The sequence below is a fragment of the Podarcis filfolensis genome, assembly GCF_964270895.1.
Source record: "Podarcis filfolensis genome assembly, chromosome: 15".
Classification (NCBI taxonomy): Eukaryota; Metazoa; Chordata; class Lepidosauria; order Squamata; family Lacertidae; genus Podarcis; species Podarcis filfolensis.
This window is the reverse complement of record NC_139618.1, coordinates 35,473,079-35,494,936: the sequence shown is the minus strand read 5'-3', so window position 1 is coordinate 35,494,936 and position 21,858 is coordinate 35,473,079. Positions and strand designations below refer to the sequence as shown.

The 21,858-nt window shown below is 45.8% G+C and overlaps 1 protein-coding gene across 1 annotated transcript; it reads right to left on the bottom strand.

Annotated features, from left to right (window-relative positions):
- Positions 1–460: 460 nt before the first annotated feature.
- Positions 461–1,774, bottom strand: LOC310750639 (uncharacterized protein; the record flags this gene model as incomplete). Its single annotated transcript, XM_083589104.1, has 2 exons — positions 461–602; positions 1,054–1,774. The coding sequence occupies 2 exons, from the start codon at positions 1,772–1,774 to the stop codon at positions 583–585; spliced, it is 741 nt and encodes a 246-aa protein (XP_083445230.1). The 3' UTR covers positions 461–582.
- Positions 1,775–21,858: the final 20,084 nt, after the last annotated feature.

Below are 21,858 nucleotides of genomic sequence, written 5' to 3'. Positions count from 1 at the left end.
CATCCGGACTGACGTGTGGACAGTCCAGTATAAATCCACCACTAATATTCTATTATTGCATTCATGGCATTTTGCAGAATACACCTGTGAAAAACAAAAACGAAAAGCAGACTGGAGGGTCCTTGTGCTTTTAAATGTATCATTACGAAGCCCCCCCCTTTTTGTGTAGACATTCAAAATTTGATTCAAATGAATTCAGACATCAACACTGCACACCTTACACTGGCTTTGTTGTTGCCAGTGGGAGACAGGAGACCATCTTCCAGTTTATGGGGTGGAGCCTTCTGAATATAGAACTGTCAGCAAATATGAGATAGCTATTTTGCACGTCTCGCGTTTGTGCTGATGCAAGCTAGAAACAGCTCTGTGATCTGCAGGTATAACACGCTGCATTGCCTCAGTGTTTCTTAACAGCTCCCAAGGAGATGCACACACACACACAAACACATGCACACACAGAAGAACCAATTACCCAAGGAGCTCAGCAGGTGAAGGTGGTCATTTCCCAGCCAGAATTCCATCAGCTGGCTTCCAAAAGCTCTCTTCCAAGAATCCCAGTCCTGGTCAAAATCCACAGAGCCATCACTCTGCCTTGGGAACACCTGCAAGGACATGATGACAAGGTATCTTTTAGGCCTTCATTTGAGTCTTTTACATTTCATTGAATACAACCGTACATTCTTTCCTTGACTTCCCTTCCCCCTTCCATGGTTCTATATCTTTCTCCATTAAGATTGCCTGTTTTAATTTCCCCATATATTCCCATTTCTCCCTTCCCACTATATCTAGCATACTTTACACTACTGAATTTACAATCACCCTGCTAAAGTTTTAACCCGATTAACAAACAATGGTGGAAATCTGTGGGGGCCCACACCACCAGGGAACCTGGTGGGGTTTCCCACTTGGTGTGGTCAACCGGCTCCAAAACTCCTTGGGCGATCAGCTTGTCCAGTTGTTCGTCCACCTTAGCCTTGAGAACAAAGGGAACCCGGCGTGGCTTTAGCTTGATGGGGGCGACTTGTGGATCAAGGCTAAAGGAGATGGGCATACCTGTATATTGACCCAAAGTGCCGTCCAAAACCTCAGCAAAGTCTTTGACCAGACCCTCAGTCTCTGCGTTAGAGATGCAGTTGATGCCAGTGACTTCCAGGCTGAGGGCATCAGACCAGTCTAGTCCTAGGAGGCTTGGCCGCTGACCTTCGACCACCACCAGTCGGAGCAGGCTCGAAAAATCCTTGAAGGTGATCCGGAACCAGCCAACGCCTACCACATGTACGCGGTGAGAGTCGAGTTGCCTTTTGGACACTCTGGGTACCAGTCTTTTGATGGTGCTCCAAGACGCGCCGGACAGGGCAGACCCAGTGTCGATCTCCATGTCACATGGAGCTCCTTCAATGAGCACAGTGACGTTCAGCTTGCGTCGCGTAGGCGAGTCAGTTTGGCCAATTGTGGTCCCAGACGGGCAGTGGCGGTTGGTGAGAGCAAAACAGCTTTCCTTGGCAGACTGGAGTGAAGACTTGGACTTGCGAGTCGGTGAAGGGGGGCATGTCAGACGGAGCCGATTGGCAGACCTTAGCGATGTGGCCCCTTCTGGAACACCTCCGACAGATGGCGTCTCTGAATCAACACTTGGCACGGGAATGGTTGCCTCCGCAGCCGGAACATTCCGATTGGCCCTTGGACTTCTTTTAGAACTTCCTGCACTCCCGCTTTGTCTGGTGCACATCATCGTCTTCACTGGAGGATGCCTCATCACTGCTGGCCTCTTCATGATGCACTGGTACTGGCTTCCTAGCAAGACGCGGGCTGCTGGCCTTGCGGATCTCCTGGGCGGAGCTTTCAGCAGCTTCCGAGGCCAGGGCCTTCTCAATGGCTTTCTGCAGTGTGAGGTCTGGCTTGGCGAGGAGACACCGTTGCAGACAGATGTCCCGGACCCCGCAAACGATTTGATCCATCAGGGCACCGTCTAAGTCTCGGAACTCGCAGTGCATTGCAACCTGTTGGAGGGCGGCGGTGTAGTTGTTAATTGACTCCCCCTCTGCCTAGTTCTGGTGGAAGAACGCATGGCGGGCAGCAATCTTGGATGGCTTTGGCGCGTAGTGGTTGCGGAGCTTCTCTTGAATCGTGTCCCACGGTGTTGCCTGGACTGCTACAGGCGCAACCAATGCTCGGGCCGTCTCGAACACCTCAGGCCCACAGAGGCTGAGTAATAGGCCCCGCTTACGCTCCTGTGATACTTCCGTCAGCTCATTGGCTTGGAGGTAGCAGTCGAACCGAGCGAGGTAGGAGTCCCATGATTCAGAGGCTGGTGCAAACGGTGGTAGAGGCACAAGTGAAGCCATGGTTCCGATGCCGATGTGGAGGCGATGGATGGAACACAGTGCTCTAGCCAGAACGGTCAGCTCTGAATTGGTTCTGTTCAGTGATTTCGCTCGGTGTTTCTGTGTTTCTGATGGGCTGGGGTTGGATGGGGTGGGCTGGAGGGGCTAGCTCAGGGGGCTGGGTGTATGGAGGGTTGGGAGGGGGGGCAAAGGTGACAGGGCAGGTAGGGGGGGACCCCAGCCAGAAATGCTAGACAGGGGTCTCCAGCGGGTGGGGAGGGAAGGGTGAGAGGGGGGTGCTCACCCATGTGGATGCAAGCCAGATGTTAAGGGCTTGCGGCAATCCACATGGGTGGGCAGGGAGAGGGGTGCCAGCCTCCACCGGCATGGGGCTGATGGCTTGGGCAGGGAGAGGCGCTGGGGAGGGGGGACTGGGCGAAAGAAGTTTTGGGGATGTTTTTTGGGTCTTTCCTCCAAGATGATTTTGTTCCCTCAGATTCCTTGGAGGAGGCCCCCTTTCTCTACTTTGGGGGCTTCCTTTTGGGCCTTTTCTATGTTTCTATTTGGGGGTTCTCTTTTTGGGGGATAGGTATTCCTATCACAGCATCCACTTCCATGTATGTTACGTTCTCTAAGTTGTCCAAAGATTTCATCCATTCCCCAGCTTGGTTTCCCCAGCCACCCTGGGCGGCTTCCACAGAGACCAAAAGTACACTAAAATGTCACACATTAAAAACTTCCCTGAACAGGGCTGCCTTAAGATGTCTTCTGAATGTCAGGTAGTTGTGTATCGCTTTGACATCTGGTGGGAGGGCGTTCCACAGGGCGGGCACCATTACCGAGAAGGCCCTCTGCCTGGTTCCCTGTAGCTTTGCTTCTCACAATGAGGGAACTGCCAGAAGGCCCTCGGCGCTGGACCTCAGCGTCCGGGCAGAACAATGGGGGTGGAGACGCTCCTTCAGGTATTCTGGGCCGAGGCTGTATTTTCTAATCTTAAGTCCAGGCTTCCTCAACCTCAGCCCTCCAGATGTTTTTGGCCTACAACTCCCATACAACTAGCTAGCAGGACCAGTGGTCAGGGATGATGGGAATTGTAGTCTCAAAACATCTGGAGGGCCGAGGTTGAGGAAGCCTGTCTTAAACCATAGCATGCTGTAAATTTTATATCCATATTTCATCTAGAACTCCCAGCAGGGAGGAAGGGCCATAGCTAAGTGGTGGAGCATCTACTTTGCATATAGAAGATCCCATGTTTAATCCCTGACATCTCTCCGCAGAGCTGGTAGAATCCCGTCTGGAATCCTAGGGAGCTGCTGCCAGTCAGAGTAGACTATACAAAGCTAGATGGGCCAATGATCTGACTTGGTGCAAGGCAGCATTCTATGCTCCTGTGTCAGATGGGCAAAAGGTCCAATCTTTTCATGAGGCTGCTGCGTATGGTCTCATGCAGCCTTTCTCTTATGCAGTCGAAGGATGGCTTTCTAACCCTGACATGGTCTGGATTTAATAGCTTGACCTTGGGAAGGCTTCAGCAGCAACTCTCCTTCCCCCAGCACTGCTTCTGCGTCTCCTTTTATGCACATTTTACAGGTTGCACATATATTTGGATATATAGCATCTAAATGGAGGGGGAGGACAGAGCGTGCATGTGGGGAAGGAGAGAGAAAGGGAGGGGGGAAAGTCCCTTTTATATCTGCGGGCTGTCTTCAGCAGCAGCAGCATTCCTAAATAGAAGAGGTTAAATATATTACTGCCATTACACTCTACAAGGAACACATTCCATAAAAACCAAGGTGCTGTAAATTATACAAATATGATGCTAACAAGGCAGGAAATGCACTGCTAATGAGGTCAGTGATAGAACTCCTGCAGTTCTGCAAATCATGTGCCAACCCAGCGCAGGAGGGGTACAAGCAGACCTGGGTCAGCATTTTCTGAGCTGCATTCGCAGCCTGCTGTTTAGAGAATAGTTATACAGGTAGATAAAAAAATCTCCCCCCACCTTCTCTCCTTATTTATGTGTCAAATAACCAAGGCACCAGACGAGCCCGCTTTGCATTAATGTACTTTGCTATTATGCCTATTGTTCTGCAGTGCGGGGTAGGGAATTAGTCACTGCAATGTGCAAATATTGGTTACACTTTGGAAGCAAGCTTGCTTTTGTGTTCCTATCAAGCTTCCTCCTTGGAGGTATTAAACACGCTGCCATCAGAAAGGTTGTGTGTTGGGCTCTCGCTTTTTTTAAAATATATATTTCTGGTTTAAACACAAAACACACACACATATATTTGCTGAAGCTTTAGAAAACATCAGACAGCTATCCACTCAGCTGATGAGTTTCTAGCAGCCTTCCTCTGCAAGGCAAGCAAGAGAGACAAAGGGCAAAGCAGAAGAGGAACATAGGAAGCTGCTTTATGCCAACCATGTTGTCCATCTAGTTCAGTACTGCCTGCACTGGCTGGCAGCAGCTTTCCAGCGTTTCAGGCAGGAGTCTTTCCCAGACCTAGAGCTGGGATGCACATGCCTTTGTTACATCATAGTTGGACTTCTGCAATACACTCTACGTGGAGCTGCCTTGGAAAAGTGTTCAGAAGCTTCAGCTGGTCGAGAATGCTCCCACCAGATTGCTGACGGAGGCCAGTTACAGGGATTATGTTACACCCCTGATAAAACAACTGATCCATTTCCAGGCACAATTCAAAGTGCTGGTTATGGCCTATAAATCCTTCCTATTTCTAAGATAAAGTTCAGAGAGAAGGCTGTGCCCAAGTAATACTCAAAGTAAACCTATTGAATAAAAGGGGCTTAAGTTAGTCATGCTCAATGAATCTCCCTGGGCCTACTCTGAGAAAGGCTAACATAGGCACTGGGCAGCCCTTCATCTGATGGGCTGCTGGAGGACACTCCTCTGTTTGAATCGAGACATTTTTGCATTGGCGGCAAACCACAAAATGGCGCTCTTCTCCCCTGCTAGGGAAGGAGGGGTAAGCGAAGATCTGCATCAAGAACAAGGGGGTGTCAAATCAACCGTATTCGGCAGCTGAAGTGGGATTCTGAGGCTGCTGCAGGGAGGGAAGGGTCCCACTCTGAATCACACCAGGCAGGAGCACAGCCAGGAGTCTGCAGAAGGCAGATGTATTACAGTATTTTAATATTTTTTTGGAAGCAGCCCAGAGTGGCTGGGGAAGCCCAGCCAGATGGGCGGGGTATAAATAAATTATTATTATTATTATTAGGGTTTGGGGATACCAGCAGCGCCTCCTATTTGCCAACAGGCCACTGTAGGGAACCAGGGAACCAGGCGGAGGGCCTTCTTGGTAGTGGCGCCCCCCCTGTGGAACGCCCTTCCAGCAGATGTCAAAGCGATAAACAACTACCAGACATTCAGAAGACAACTTAAGGCAGGCCTGTTCAGGGAAGTTTTTAACGTGTGATATTTTACTGTATTTTTGGTTTCTATGGAAGCCGCCCAGAGTGGCTGGGGAGGCCCAGCCAGATGGGTGGGGTATAAATAATAAATTATTATTATTATTATTATTATTATTATTATTATTATTATTATTGAGGCAGCAGTGAGGGGGCTGCCAAGGAGGTGGCACATCCAGCCGCCAAGGAGTGTGCCACAGCCATTTCTGCTAGCGCAGCAGCAGCAGCAGGCAATGCATTTCTTGGAGGCCAGATCTGCTGCCTCTGTGAATCCTGCATCTCGGGGTGGTCGGCTAACCTTGCCTTATGGGTGGGCCGGCCCTATGCCGAAGCAGCAAAGCAGGCTGGGAAGTGCTGGGACTGCACAGTCATTTGGGCCTACGAAAGTTATTCAGGCCTAACTGCTAACTGTTGAATCACTCTGACATGTGACTTAGCAGCCATTTTCTCTGTGTGTTCTCGGTAAGATTTCAGTCAGTCTGCCTCAGTTGTGAGCAGTATGTAATCTCAGTGAAACGGTTTGGAACCATGTTGTTTATGAAGAAGTTTATTTTAACTCAAAACAAAAATTTTTTTTTCCTTCCAGTAGCACCTTAAAGACCAACTAAGTTAGTTCTTGGTATGAGCTTTCGTGTGCATGCACACTTCTTCAGATACACTGAAACAGAAGTTGCCAGATCCTTCTATATAGTGAGAAGGTGGGGAGGGGTATTACTCAGAAGGGTGGTGGGAATGGGTGATTGGCAGATAGCTGTGATGAGCCTGTTGACGACTCTTAACGACTGCAATAGGTCTTACAGGAAAAAGCAAGGGGTGAGAAGGTGAAAAATGGCTTTGTCATGTATATGTTGAGTCTGACTATGGCAGACCAACACGGCTACCTATCTGTATTTTAACTCAGTAAAGCTCTTATTCTTTAAAACTCTGCATTATTAATTTACGCTGCGCCTCAGGCCCCGAGTCCAAAGATGAAGAGCCAAATGTGGAGAGAGGCCTTGTAGTTGTCCATCAACAATGAGCACCTGAAGAGGCTGAGGAGGCAGAACTGCCACCCGGTCACAGTCTTTCCCACTAGGAAGAGATGTGTTGTCCTTCTAATTAAAGGTAAAGGGACCCCTGACTATTAGGTCCAGTCGTGATCGACTCTGGGGTTGCGGCGCTCATCTCACTTTATTGGCCGAGGGAGCCGGCGTACAGCTTCCGGGTCATGTGGCCAGCATGACTAACCTTGTGGCGAACCAGATCAGTGCACGGAAACACTGTTTACCTTCCCACCAGATCGGTACCTATTTATCTACTTGCACTTTTTGGCATGCTTTCGAACTGCTAGGTTGGCAGGAGCAGGGACCGAGCAACGGGAACTCACCCCGTCACGGGGATTCAAACCGCCAACCTTCTGATCGGCAAGCCCTAGGCTCTGTGGTTTAACCCACAGCACCACCCGCGTCCCGTTGTCCTTCTAATTAAATCATAGTAATTTAACTTCTAAATTTGCATCCAGGCATATCAATTAGGATGGACCAATTTTATGCATATCTTTGTCACCCCTTTTATCCTTTTTGGGGTGATGTGTAAGTGCCCCTCCTCAGCCTAAACATGCAGCAGAATATGGCAGGAGTAGAGTGGGGTACCGTTTCAGCCTGCTATTTATTAGAAAGTCTGCATTTCTGGTCCCAATCTCTGGAAAATCCAGTGACTCCTCATCACGCCCCTGTGTTTTGCCTTTCCTTGTTAACAGGCTAACATTTTGCTAGTGGAAAAATTAGGTGACTTTAGACTCCAGGCTTAAATGCCTTATGGCGGAACTTCTGGACTCAATGGGCCAAACACCCCCTGATTGTCTTCTTACAGATACCCGCCCAGACCATTTAGATGGCAATATGTGTTACTTTAAAATGTGGCAAGCCAGCCCTGCTGCTTTGGGGTGACCTGCTCTTTCTGCTTAGTGGGTCCTGGACATCTGCCCCAAAGTCCTGCCCAGATGCCACCACTACATTTTGTTAGTGTGAATTGCAAGAGCGGTCGTTCACCAAGATTTAGCATTCTGGAATTCTGTTCCGGCAACGGTACACACAGACTTGTATGCCCTGAAAAGATACATGTAGGCACAACACCACAATATTTGAATCTTATTATTGACACTAGCTGACCAGAAGGAAGGAGACCTTTTTAAAAAACTTTTTTCCACTACAATAGACCAATGCACTAACCAGCATTACTTTTACCCACCTTTCATTTCAGACAGAGCCACCCATTTTCATATACATTTGCTCTTTTCAGAGATCAAATTAATCACATGAATATCCAATGGAAAGATAGTTACGCTCCAGATATTGTCAGACTCCAAATCCCATCAGCCCCAGCCAGCATGGGGAGTGGTCAGGGAAGATGGGAGTTGTAGTCCAACAACTTCTAGAGGACCAAAGGTTCCCCAGCCCTGATACATGGGACTGGGTTTTGCAGGACTTTTACACATCCAGTTTTTAGACTCAACATATACCAAAAATAGGAACCTTTCTTTCATCGAGAAATCATACGTAACATGAGGGTGCAAAGCAGACCAGCAGCTCTAATTTGGATAAATATTTTTGCCCACTGCAAACAATTTCTATGCTTCTTTCAAAATGCTTATTATTATTATATGAATGGCATACTTGTGACCTTCCAGATGCTGTTGGACTACAGCTCCCATCACCCCTGATCATTGAGCATGCCAGTCTTGGGTTGTTCGGAGTTGGGAATTCAAAAACTCCTAGAAGGCAACAGTTTCCCCATTCCTGTCTCAATAAGCGGCACATGGAGGCATTTCCATTGCAAAGCAGTTGGAATTGTGTAGCTTTTATTTAAAAAAATACTAATTCCAGCTGTGTACAAGAGATATTATTTTCTTTTAAGTACCCCAGCAGAATGGTATTTGGGTTCAAGGTGATTGTATGTATGTATAACTAAGAGCTGTTGACCTGGATTGGCATGACCACCAAATATGTATGTGAATATGTTCTGGTGTTGTCACACATCTTCCAGAATGCCACATCCTGCTTCAAAATTATAATTGTGGAATGGCATGCATACTGACAACTCTCCTATCAGATTTCTAAGACACACACACACACCCCCCCACACACACAAACATCATGTAAGCAACCAGTCAACCCAGCCACCGTGTTCCATAATCCACCACTGAGGGGCAGAAATATATCCCCTGACCATCCCAGTGCTGCCTAGTGCCCATTGGGCCTGGTGGGGCGGAAGGAGTGAGAGTAGCTCAGTCAGTAGAGCATGGGACTCTTAATATCAGGGCCGTGGGTTCATGTCCCATGTTGGGCAAACTATTCCTCCATTGCACGGAATTGGACAAGATTACCTTTGTGGTCCCATCCAGCTGTACAGTTCTATGATTCTACGAAGGTAGAGAGCCCGACAATAGGTGGAGCCAGAGCCAATGACAGGCAGAGCCAACTCATTCTGGATTTGTCTCCCCACTGCTCCCTGCTGAGTTCTACAAAGGCAACATTGAGACAAAGGAAGCTGACTGCCAGACTGAACTGGTTCCAAGTAGGAAGAAAAGTAGACTGAGTGAGGGTGCATGTGCTCTCATGGGTGAGGCTGAACTGGCCCATCTATTCCAGGAAACTGAGGGTGACTGTCTAGTTGCTGTGAGGACACCTTTGGGATGACTGCAGAACTCTTGTTGTCTTTAAAAAGCAAAAACCGAGGGAGATGTCCTCCTTGGTGGCTTTTCCACTGCAAACAACTGTGGCACGTAGAAAAGTATTTCATATTTAATAAGCATGATATTTATTTTAACTAACCAGCCGCTAATTATGAAAACACACTTTAGAAGCTGAGCAATTATGCAGTAATATTTTGCACAGTCGCTAAGCTTCCCATACACATGTCCCTAATAGTCAACATATTAATTGTAGGCACTCCTCCATTACACAGAAATGCAGCTATTACATGGAGACTTTCCAGGGAATTTATATTCTGTAGCTAGGCAAAAATGGGGGACACTTGATGGAGCGTTTTTCCTAAGATCTGCTACGGGGAATCCTTGCAGGACATCGCCTAAGCAGCATGCCTTTTTGACATTCATGCCTTGTTAATAACCAGTGGATTTTGCAGAACCCAGCAGCACCCAAAGTATTATCAGAAATAAGATGAGTGATTGTATGAAATTCATAGATATCATAGAATCATAGTGTTAGAAGGAATCTCAAAGGTCCAACCTAGTCCAGCCTCCTGGTGATGCTGGAATTCCTCTTCTACATCATGTTGGGCAAAAGATTCCCGCATTGCAGGGGACTGGACTAGATGAGCTTTGTGGTACCTCCTAACTCTACAGTTCTATGATTCGATGATCACCCTTGGTGTCCATTCCATGTTTTGTTGAAATCCTCTAACAAAGAAGAATCCACCACCTCCCACGGCCATCTGCTCCACAGTCAGGAAGTTTTTCCTAATTTACTGCAACAAGATGGGACTTAGCCAAGTCTATGGAGGAAAATGAGATAAGGAAAGCCCTGCCAGATTATCCCAAAGGCCAGCATCCTGTCCTCACAGTGGCCAACCAGATGTTCATAGGAAGCCTGTAAATAGAACTTGAGTGCAACAGCACGCTGCCTACCTGTGATCCCCAGAAACTGGTTTTCAAAGGAATACTGCCTCTGACAGTGGAGGTAGAATATAGCCATTAGGGCTAGCAGCCATGAACAGAGTGAGTCTTTCCATTGCTATTAACCCAGAAAGCTGTGTGGAACCTCCAGGTTCAATGATGGTAAACCTCTGAATATGAGCTGCTAGGAGGAGGCAACAAAACGGTGGGCTATTACCTTCATGCTCAGCTGGTAGGCTTCTCAGAAGCTTCTGGCTGGCCAATGTAGGACTCACAAAGCACTGCTGGGCTAGACAGACTATTGGTCCTATTTAGTGGGGCTCCTTCTTGTGTTTTTAGAAGAACACATGGCCACCAAGACTGGAGAACCATGACTGAGAATGTAGCAAAGCTTTTATTGGGTTAGGGCAGTTAAGTTATTTGCATCTGTAGTGGCTGCTCTCTATTCATGTCAGGTGGTATCATGGAAGGTTAGAGGACACCACAGTCAATAAGCTGGTTCTGCCCCTGTTGCCTTTCACACTCCATGAATCGGAGGATGAACTTGTGAAGTGGAGAGCCTCCTGCATTCACAAGTTTGCCCTCTACGTTATGGAGGATGGTAGGGATGCTGCTGTGGAGCAGAGATACTTCACTCATTCCCACATTCACTAATACCAGGAGTGGGAATCCTCAGTACTCTGGTCCTCCAGGCCTCTCTATCTGGTCCACAGAACTCTCCACAGGCTGGACCCCATTTCATAACCTGTGGTTTTTTTGCCTGGTTGGAATGTGTCTTTGAACTATGAATAGGGTCCTTGCTTGTCTGAATGGAAGAAGTGTATGCATGTACAAATTAACCTATTGTACAAAGCTAAAATTTGTACAATCGCTCTACCCACTTTTGTCTCTGGCCTCTCCCATCACCAGCATGTGGCCCATGAAAGTTTGCTCCTCTGACTAAAAAGGTTCCCCAGTCCTGACTAACACAAGAAGAGGAATGACAAGCCCCAAGTTGAGATCACTGCTAGGAATACGATCCAAACTGCGGTTCCAGCAGCTCACCAACATGGGGCAGTTGAGCAGAGAGGAAGGGGGAGAGAGCTGGGGAGGGGGCTCCAGTTTTTAGCCCCGTGGCTCCTGACATTATTGGAACGAAATGTAAAAGTCTTTATAATTTATTTATTTAGTTGCCCCCTGAAAAAAAGACCATTTGATTCAACATCCACTTGTGTATTTACCAACCATATTCATTTTAATACGTTTTGTTGACTTTGGGGTGATTATTATTATTATTATCCTTCACACTAACAGTTGTCTCAAAGTGACTTACAAAGCCATAAAATACAAATACATACGCTTCAGGTTACAGACGCTTCAGGTTACAGACTCCGCTAACCCAGAAATATTACCGCGGGTTAAGAACTTTGCTTCAGGATGAGAACAGAAATTGTGCTCCAGCGGCACGGCGGCAGCAGGAGGCCCCATTAGCTAAAGTGGTGCTTCAGGTTAAGAACAGTTTCAGCTTAAGAACCAACCTCCGGAATGAATTAAGTCCTTAACCCGAGGTACCACTGTAGTGTAACAATCATTAAAAACAACAGCAAAATGCCTGGACATGTTTGCCCCTCCGTGGCTATAAAAAGGGTTAATACGAACCACCCCACTGCTGGATGAGCACTGTAATACAGGCAAGAAATCATATGATAATAATGCTTGCAACAGATTTTCTCTTCAAAAAAAAGAGAGTGCTAATAATGCTAATACCATTAAATAATGACAACAGCAGTACAGCAGAGAGGGAGAAAGGGGGGGGGCTGAAAAGGGGCGTCTGGGAAGGTGATTCTGCCACTTCCTGCCCTTTCTCTCTCTTATCTTCTTTCCAGGAGGGTCTGTTCCGCCTGCCCGCTGCTGCTGGCGGTCATGTGTTTCTAAGGGCTTCTCTGCCATATGGCTCCTAGTTGGGATGATTTATGAGGTGAAGAAAGCAGGCTGATAAATTTTACTGCTAGTCCCAGCATAGACCAGGGTATCAACAGCCCAATCCAGACAGCCCTAATGGAAACTGCCGGCACCACAGAGCAAGGCATTATTTATGACTGTCTGTAATGCCACTGTTGGAAATTTATCATCACTTCTCTTGCGCAAGCTGGAATCACAGCAGAATGGCCAGAGGAAGGAGGAGGAGGAGGTGGTGGTGGCAGTGTGGTGGATTGGGCAGAAAGCAGCCTTGTTCTTGGGAATCGACTCCCTTCCTGCACTGTAACAGGCCAAAGGTTTCTTTAGAAACAGGAGGGATGCTGGTGAAATGTTTCATTGGACCCCACATACTGTGATATTTACCAAGGGAGGAAATGACACGTTACAGGAGGAAAGGGGATCATCAACAAGCACAGCACGCAAAGTGCAGCAGATGCCGGATTATGAGAAACTCGGGGCATATTCACAAGTGACACTTTAAAACCGCATTTGGAAACCAAATGCTCATAAATTAAAGGACAAATATATATTTCCTAGAAAGTGTGGTTTTAGGAACATAGGGAGCTGTCTTATACTGAGTCAGACGCAGGCCCGGATTTAGGTTTGATGAGGCCCTAAGCTACTGAAGGTTTTGGGGCCCTTTATATGTGATATTTTAGGGAGCAGGCTAGCAGACGGGGCCCATTACTTACATCATAGGAGCCTACACAACACAAAACACTGTTGCTGTATGTAGGTTTTGTTTTATTTGTTTTTTATCTTTTATCTTGGAAATGTACATCCAGGGGTTTTTTTCTTTAAATTTTTAGGGGCCCCGCAAAAGAGTGGGGCCCTAAGCTATAGCTTGTTTAGCTTATACATAAATCCGGCACTGATCAGACCATTGTTCCATCTATCTCAGTACTGGCAGAGGGCCTTCTCGGTAGTGGCACCCGCCCCGTGGAACGCCCTGCCATCAGATGTCAAAGAGACAAACAACTACCAGACTTTTAGAAGACATCGGAAGGCAGCCTTGTTTAGGGAAGCTTTTAATGTTTAATAGGTTTCGTATTTTAATATTCTGTTGGAAGCCGCCCAGAGTGGCTGGGGAAACCCAGCCAGATAGGCGGGGTATAAATAATAAATTATTATTATTATTATTATTATTATTATTATTATTATTATTATTATTATTAAACCGGCTGGCAGCAGCACTCTGGGGTTTCAAGCAACATAGTATTTCCCAGCCCTACCTGGAAAGTGCCAAGGATTAAACCTGGTACCTTCTGCAGAAACAAGAGATGCTCTTCCACTAAGCTATGGCACTTTCCTCAAACAGCTCTTTCACTCATTCATTTCATGGCAGGATTCCTAGAATCGTAGAGTCAGAAGGTTCCCCAAGAGTCATCTAGTTTAGCCTCCTTGCAAGGCATTAATTTCAACTAAAGCATCCCTGACACAAGGCCGTCCAACCTTGGCTCCAAGGAACGAGAGTCTGCCATCTTCCAAGGGAGTCCATTCCACTGTCAAACAATCAGTTTGTTCTTCCTGGTGTTTAGTCAGGCTCTCCTTTCTTGTAACTTGAAGCCATTGGTTCAAGTCCTACCCTCCGGAGCAGGAGAAAACCAGCTTGCTCCATCTTCCATGTGACAGCCCTTCAGATATTTGAAGATGGCTTTCATATCTCATCTCAGTCTGCTCCTTCTTCTTCAGGCTAAACATACCCAATTCCCTCAACCATTCCTTATATGGCTTGGTTTCCAGACCCTTTATCATCTTTGTTGCCCTCCTCTGCACATGTAAGGTAAAGGGTAAAGGGACCCCTGACCATTTGGTCCAGTCATGACCGACTCTGGGGTTGCGGCGCTCATCTCGCTTTATTGGCTGAGGGAGCCGGCGTACAGCTTCTGGGTCATGTGGCCAGCATGACTAAGCCGCTTCTGGTGAACCAGAGCAGCACACGGAAACGCCGTTTACCTTCCTGCCGGAGCGGTACCTATTTATCTACTTGCACTTTGACGTGCTTTCGAACTGCTAGGTTGGCAGGAGCAGGGACCAAGCAACTGGAGCTCACCCCGTCGCGGGGATTCGAACCACCGACCTTCTGATCGGCAAGTCCTAGGCTCAGTGGTTTAACCCACAGCACCACCCGCGTCTCTTCTGCACATGTACTACCTTGTCAATAACCTTCTCAAATTGTGGCCCCCAGAACTGGACACAATACTCCAGCTGTACTCTGACCAAGGCAGAAGAGAGTGGTACTATGACTTCCACCATTGATCAGGACACTGTACAGCCTAGACTAGCATTAGGCTTTTTTTACTGATGCATCACCCTGTTTGCTCATGTTAACTTGTGGTCTAAGACTCCTGAAACCTTTTCACATGTACTACTGGCAAGCCATGTGTCTCTCTCCCCCCCCCCCCATCTTCAATTTGTGCAGTCTATGAGTGGATGAAGGAGAATAAATGAGGGGACATATGAAAACAAGGCTTTTTCATCTAACATTAAACCAGGGTTTGGAACTGCATGTGAACGGATCTACAAGTGCATCTAAGCTCTCTAGCCATCTTGGAAGGGCATTTTCTCTGACAAGTGGTGTTATAAATCTGTTCCTAAATAATTAAGATGGTGTTACGTGTGAATGCTTCTATACAAGATAAGAGGGATAAATTATGGGGAGAAAAGATACAGAGTTGTTTAAAAAAACAGCAGCCATGGCTTCATCCCACATAGATAATTGGAATCAATTAGTCTTTAAAGACAATGGGGTGCATTGTCAAACTGCTGCATTGGCAGCACTGAAGTGACCTCCCCAGGGCCCAAACCTGGGCAGTGTGTATGGAGGTGCTGGGCTGTCCAGACAACAAGACCCCCCCTCTCAGCCTCACTGATGTGGTCCAAAGGAAATGGTGTAAAAGGTACCATCCAACCATCTTAGAGATTCCACTTAGCATTTGTGTATGGTTTACTCCTTAACTTTTTCTTCTCCCAAAGATATCCCACAAGGCAACAGAGGTTTAGAATCAGAGCCTTCCCCCATCTGCCACTCATTTCCATCTGCAGCACCTGCAGAAAGTACCTTCTTGACTATTGGATCCACTATTGGGGTTTGACACCCATCGGCCACTCTCACCTGGTTTAGCTAGCCAGTTGAAGCTATTCCCAAGGTGTGGCCGTTTTTGCATGCTGACAGCTTCTAGGAGCCACAGGTGAGAGCTGAGTGCAGGGTGGAGACCAAAGGTGGACAAACAACCCAGAAGGATAAAGATGTGTCTCCCACCAGAGGTACCAACCCTCTCCTAACAACCCCTACGTAGATAATGCATCTGAATTAACATGAGGAAATGAAGGAGGGTGTTCTTAGCATCACTTACAAAAATGCCATAAGCAATTGATCTCAAGATCTCAAGTTGGAGCATCTCACTCAGCCCCTGAAAACTAAAAGAACAGATGGAAACCCGCTATGTGAGACAAAACATCTCAAAATCAAGGATGCAGTGCAAACCATCAAATCTTTTTTTTTTTAAAGCAATAAATTATGGAGATCTGCAAGCGTACAGTAGTCACTGTCTCAGTGTGGAAATCTAACTTCAATGAGGGTACTCAAACCCTAACTCTAAAGCATGCATTCTGTAAGAGGCTAGGCTTACTGGATAAACAGATCTTATTCACAGGATAGTGATAAAAGCAAATATCAGAAAAGATTCCAGCAACTGTATTCCTTCTATGGTTGCCCCAACCTAAATTTCTCTCTACTTCCTCAGTTGTTTCCCCATGTGTAATTTTAAATTGTAAGCTTCTCAGGGCAGGGAGCTCTCAAACACTAAATTCACCATATAATCTCCTGTACAGACAACTGTTGCATGGCCTGTGCCTTTGGGAATAATCAAACAAAATTAAAAATTATGCGTACACTATTACTCTGTGCTTAGCTGTAGCAGGTAGGAGTGCGGGAGAAGTTCAATGCTGTTCACAATTACAGTGGTACCTCAGGTTACATACGCTTCAGTTTACATACGCTTCAGGTTACAGACTCTGCTAACCCAGAAATAGTACCGCGGGTTAAGAACTTTGCTTCAGGATAAGAACAGAAATCGTGATCCGGCGGCGCGGCGGCAGCAGGAGGCCCCATTAGCTAAAGTGGAGCTTCAGGTTAAGAACAGTTTCAGGTTAAGTACGGACCTCCGGAACGAATTAAGTACTTAACCTGAGGTACCACTGTAAAGGCAAACCTAACTAATTTGCAATTTCTGAAACAAGATATGAACCAAAGCACAACCTTCCTTTGAAATTCACAATGCAGCTCTCCAGCAAAGTAATGCATACACAAATGCATACTGGAATTAAGTGTACATATAAATGCATATATTAGTTAAAATAACATATACAAATGCAATTACTTTTGGGGAAATTGCTTAGCAGTGATGCATCTGCTAGGCAAACTTGCACGCAAGCATTAGGAGAAATTCACACTTAAATGCTGATTAATTTTCACGAAGACATATATATATGGAAAACTGCAGTTAAGGCTGGAAAAATGAGAAACTAGTATTTACAGATTCTCTGTCCATGGGCTATAGCCAACATTTGATGTGTGAGTTTCAAATACTGGGCAACAGGAATCAGATGCAACAGTTGTGCTAGCAGAAACTCATTGCACAACAGACTGCGCAGCCTTTTGCAGTTTGTTCTGCAGCAAAGTTCACAGCAACCTGCTTGTGCATTATCTTGTGCCACATCATTTTTCCAGTGGAACACATCTACTGCTAAGTACTTTACATCGGATACAACCTCCTGCTCCCAGGTACCTCAAAGGAAATGAGAAGTAGTCTGAGAAGTTAAGGGCAGAAGTGGAGTTCATTCTTATATTTCAGTATGAGCAGTCAACTCATCAAGCGTATTCCCACCAGAACCAAAAACTGGTCAACTCCAGCCTCGTGGCAGTCTATACGCAGACCCCTCTGAGCAGGCTGGATGCATCATTTGACGATGCTAAGGATGCCCTCTTTGATTAGGCACCTCAACATGTTATATGCACCCAGCTGGGCATGCCCACAGTCGGATTGTGAATCAAAACATTGTTGCAAAATACAAACCAAAGCAATTCTAGAATAAGGCTACTAAGAACATACATTGACAGGAGATGAGTTCATCCACTAGAAATTGTGACGTCCTTTACCAAAATGTTCCACAGACACATTTTCAACGTGTCCCGTGTGACATTATTTGTAGGCCTTCGGGCAATCCTTGTCAACAGATTTCTGATAAAGATGGAGACACCAAGCTGTGTGCTAATGCTGTGAGTTTAAAGAAGTGTCAACGGTTCTGTATTTATGGAGCAATCTCTAGACTTCCTGATGCAGCTGATGCCAAGGTTTTTATCTCTCTCCCTCCCTCTGTGCCGGACTTTGGAGGTAATAATACTGAAGCTGTCTTGGGGAGAACACTGACTAATTCTAGGGATGTAGAAGTCATGCTCAGCAGACAAATCTTACCAAGTAGGAAAATCCATCAGCAGAGGGGGAAGAAAACTCCCATCTTGGCAGTGATCAGAATTCTCAGCACTAACAACATTTGCTCAACTTCTTCAACAGTCCCCATGGGCAGAAATGATTAAGGCCTTTGTCAATAGGACAATGATGCTAGAAACTGGCTGATCAAATACTAAATATACTTCCGGGAGGGGGTGGCATCCAAAAAAAGGAAAGATAGAATTTCTTTTTAGCACCTACTCACACTACATAGTGATATAAACTGCATCAGTAAAACTTCATGAAATAGTTTAATTTTCATATTGATGTCTTTCTGATGCAGCTAGAGCAGAGTTGCCAACCTCCTTTGGCACGCGGACACAATTGGAATTTGAGAAAGTGTCGTGGTTGGCAGTCAGAAAATGGTTGCCATGGAGGAGTGGCATGAACACAAAATGGCTGACACATCTGAAATAGCAGAAAAATAGAGACAAGACCACAAAATGGTGCCTCTTTTCATATTCAGCAGTATATTATTATTATTATTATTATTATTATTATTATTATTATTATTTATACCCCGCCCTCCCCAGCCAAGGCCGGGCTCAGGGCGGCTAAAAAGCAATAATAAAAACAAGTTGAATGAATACAACTTAAAAACAAGATTAAAATACAACATTAAAATATTGAAAATTAAGATATTAAAATGCAGCCTCATTACAGGAGGAAAAAGAAAAAAGAAAGAGGGGGAGGGAATCAAATTGGCTCCAAGCCAAAGGCCAGGCGGAACAACTCTGTCTTACAGGCCCTGCGGAAAGAAATCAGATCCTGCAGGGCCCTGGTCTCATGAGACAGAGCGTTCCACCAGGCTGGAGCCAGTGTTGAAAAGGCCCTGGCTCTGGTTGAGGCTAATCTAACTTCCTTAGGGCCCAGGACCTCTAGGGTGTTGCTATTTATGGACCTTGAGGCTCTCCGTGGGGCATACCGGGAGAGGCGGTCCCATAGGTACGAGGGTCCTAGGCATAATAATAATAATATCATCAAATAATAGTCTCTCATGTATTCTGGATTTTTGAGGGGATGCTTACCGAGACTTTTACAAGTGACATACAAGGCACTGGTGGGCTCCCTAGTGCTCCTTATCACCATATTGGCCATCCCTGAGCTAGAGTGAGACCCAAAGGGCAGACTGGATGTGGGCAGACAGAAAGAGGGAAGGGTAGAAAGGGTAGGAAGGAGAAATGTAGTTTCAATATAATGGGGAAGAGATGGAGGTGGGTGCAACAGGACTAGGCCATGGGCAGCAATCTGAGGTGGGCTAGGAGCTGGAAATGAGGAGGTCAAAAGACAAAGCCAGTCATCAGGTCTGAACAGCAAGTAAGAACCAAAGCATAAGCCAGGAGACAAGAATGAAGAGGAACTAAGAAGTCAGGACAGGAGAGCCAGTGTAGTCATTGGAGGAACTGAGAGACCAGGGTTCAAATCCCCACTCAGCCATGAAGCTCACTGGGTGACGTTTAGGCACTCGCTGTCTCTCAGCCTAACCTACCTCACAGGTTTGTTGTGAGAATGCAATCTGGGAGAGCTATGTATGTATGTCCCTGGATGCAATAATAAATAAACCAAGAATACAGAAACCCACAGGAGCTCAAGTAAGACTTTGTTGCCCAGGTATGGCTTAACATGTGCAGGAAGCTGTCTTATAGCGCTCCCTGTCCAGGAGGATTCAATGGGCAGGGTCCATGCAGGGCACAAGGCCACTTCACCCAAAAGCTGTCACCTGCTTTTAGTGGCTCAATACACTGGGCAGCTGTGCACAGATATCAGCAGCTCCTGACATTGTGCATGGAACCACTTGCCTACTTTCTCAATGTCCAAGGTCTTTTTTGAGAAAGCAGCTGTGTGGGGAGAGAGCAGTGGTCTCAGCTTCAATTCTTCAGCAATTCCTGGTAGGTTAGAGAAATTTCAGGGCCCTTTAGTACATAGCTTTATTCCGAACAAGATTAATTTTTTATCTGATCCAGCAGAAGTCTTGCTATTTATTATATTTTAAAGTATTTATATACTGCTTGCTATTTCAAACATCTCTCTAACTCTCTCTATATATATGTCAAAAACACAGTATAAAATTAGTAAAACAGCAATAAAAAGCAAATAAAAGTGGATTAAACAGAAATTCAAAAGATACAAACACAAAACCTGGGCAAATAGGTAAGTCTCCACATGACATCCCATACAACCGATGGTTGCTACTTCATGGATGACAAAGAGAAGGGCATTCCACATTTTTTTTTTTAAGTGCCAGTTTTCAGGTCCCCACCCTGTCAAATGTTTTGCCAAAAAAGCATATGGCTAGTCTCCTAGCCAGTCCAAAAGAATTCTTGCTCTGCCCTTGATTATAATGAAACAGCTTGCCAAAAAACCCCTCTTTTCTAGTCCCCCAAACTATGCAGTTTGGGAGGAAATATCATGCTTGAAAATGCAAATTTGCTTGTTGGGTTTCTGGCAAGGGTCAGAATGTAAGAATACAAGCAATTCACATGGAGGGGGGGCGGGGGAGTCTGATATCATGGGACCAGAGACAGAAACGCATGTGACAACAAAGTCAGCTCTTCAGAGATATTATCAAGCCTCCAGTCTGCTGGTGCAAGAAAGCCTGATAAGGATCTGACCTCCCGGGTGTTGCTCTTTAAGGCCAGCCCACAAAATTCAAATGGGGCATCCATCATTGGCTTTCATAAGCAACCATATCTCCCTGGGCAACCCTCCCCACCCTCGCACCCTCAAATTTCATTCCTGGTAGATTTCCACTGGAGCCACTATGAGTCTGCATTCCAAGTGAGATTCCTTTGATCACAGTGATTCTGCAAATCTGGCTTGGGCTGACAGGCTAGCGGGGAGGAAGAACATTGTTTCTTGCCTTCCAGGATATGGGTTCAGTTCTTCTGGAACCACAAGGAGGTCACTTAGGTTGACTCTAAAGTTTTGATCAAGCACAATGGGAAACAAGGTTTGCTGGCACACAAACAAAGTCTTTAAAGGCTTCCTGACCCCTATAACCCCTTCATCCACTGAGAAGCAGGTACTGGAGACAGCTATTTTCCTCAAATGACTTTAAACCTTTCCTTTGTCATCAAGGAATTCTCTGCCTTAATGGTGGATATAGCTTTATCTCGAGGTCCAATGTAACGCTAGGTATGTTCTCCAGAAAAAATAAATGTTGTTCTTATATCCTGAGAAGTTGGCAGAGGATTGGCCTAATTTGCCCTTCATTTTCAGGCGGTAGGACAAAAGTAACTACGGTGTCTGTCCACACTGACTAGTACAGGGTCTTTAATCAAGAACCCAAACATAGGCATGCATACCATTTAAAAAAAATATATCTCTTAAAAATATTCACTGCTTTTTAATACCCATGTCACAGGCAGATATCATGGGACCAGGAACAAAAATACATGTAACAATGAAGATGGCTCTAAGTTAACTATTTAGGTGATGCATGAATAAGTATTTTCTTGTGTCTGTCTTGATTCTTCCAGCATTCAGTTACATTCATTCAATGAACCCAGGTTGTAGTATTCTGAGGAAGGGAGAAAAACATATCCCTATACACTTTTTCCACAATCCCAGACACCTCTATCTGTCCTTCCTTGCCTTTTTTCCCCCTAAAACATAAAGTGAAGGCTCAAATATAATGTAAAAATTAACAGTTAGGGAAATTTTGGGGAAGGAGAATAAACTGTTGTGTGAATGCAGCCTTGCCCTATATTCCTCTAAATATCTGGAAGTATATTGTGAAATTAACAGTTGGAGAAATGGAATAAACTGGCCTATGAATGCAGCCACAGAGAGTAAACTTGCACTTGGGAGTGCAAATTCTGCAGGTGATGTTGACAGCAGCAGCATCCATGGGCTGGAAGCAAGTTAATTTAGAGTCGGACCTCTCAAGGTCAGCCCAGGAAGATTCACTTGCTCTTCCTCGTTCTGGATCAAATGAACTCCCAGCTCCCCTTCCCCAGTCAGTGCTGTTTTATGTTTACACCTCCAGTGACAAGCAAAAAAACCTTGACAGACCAATTAC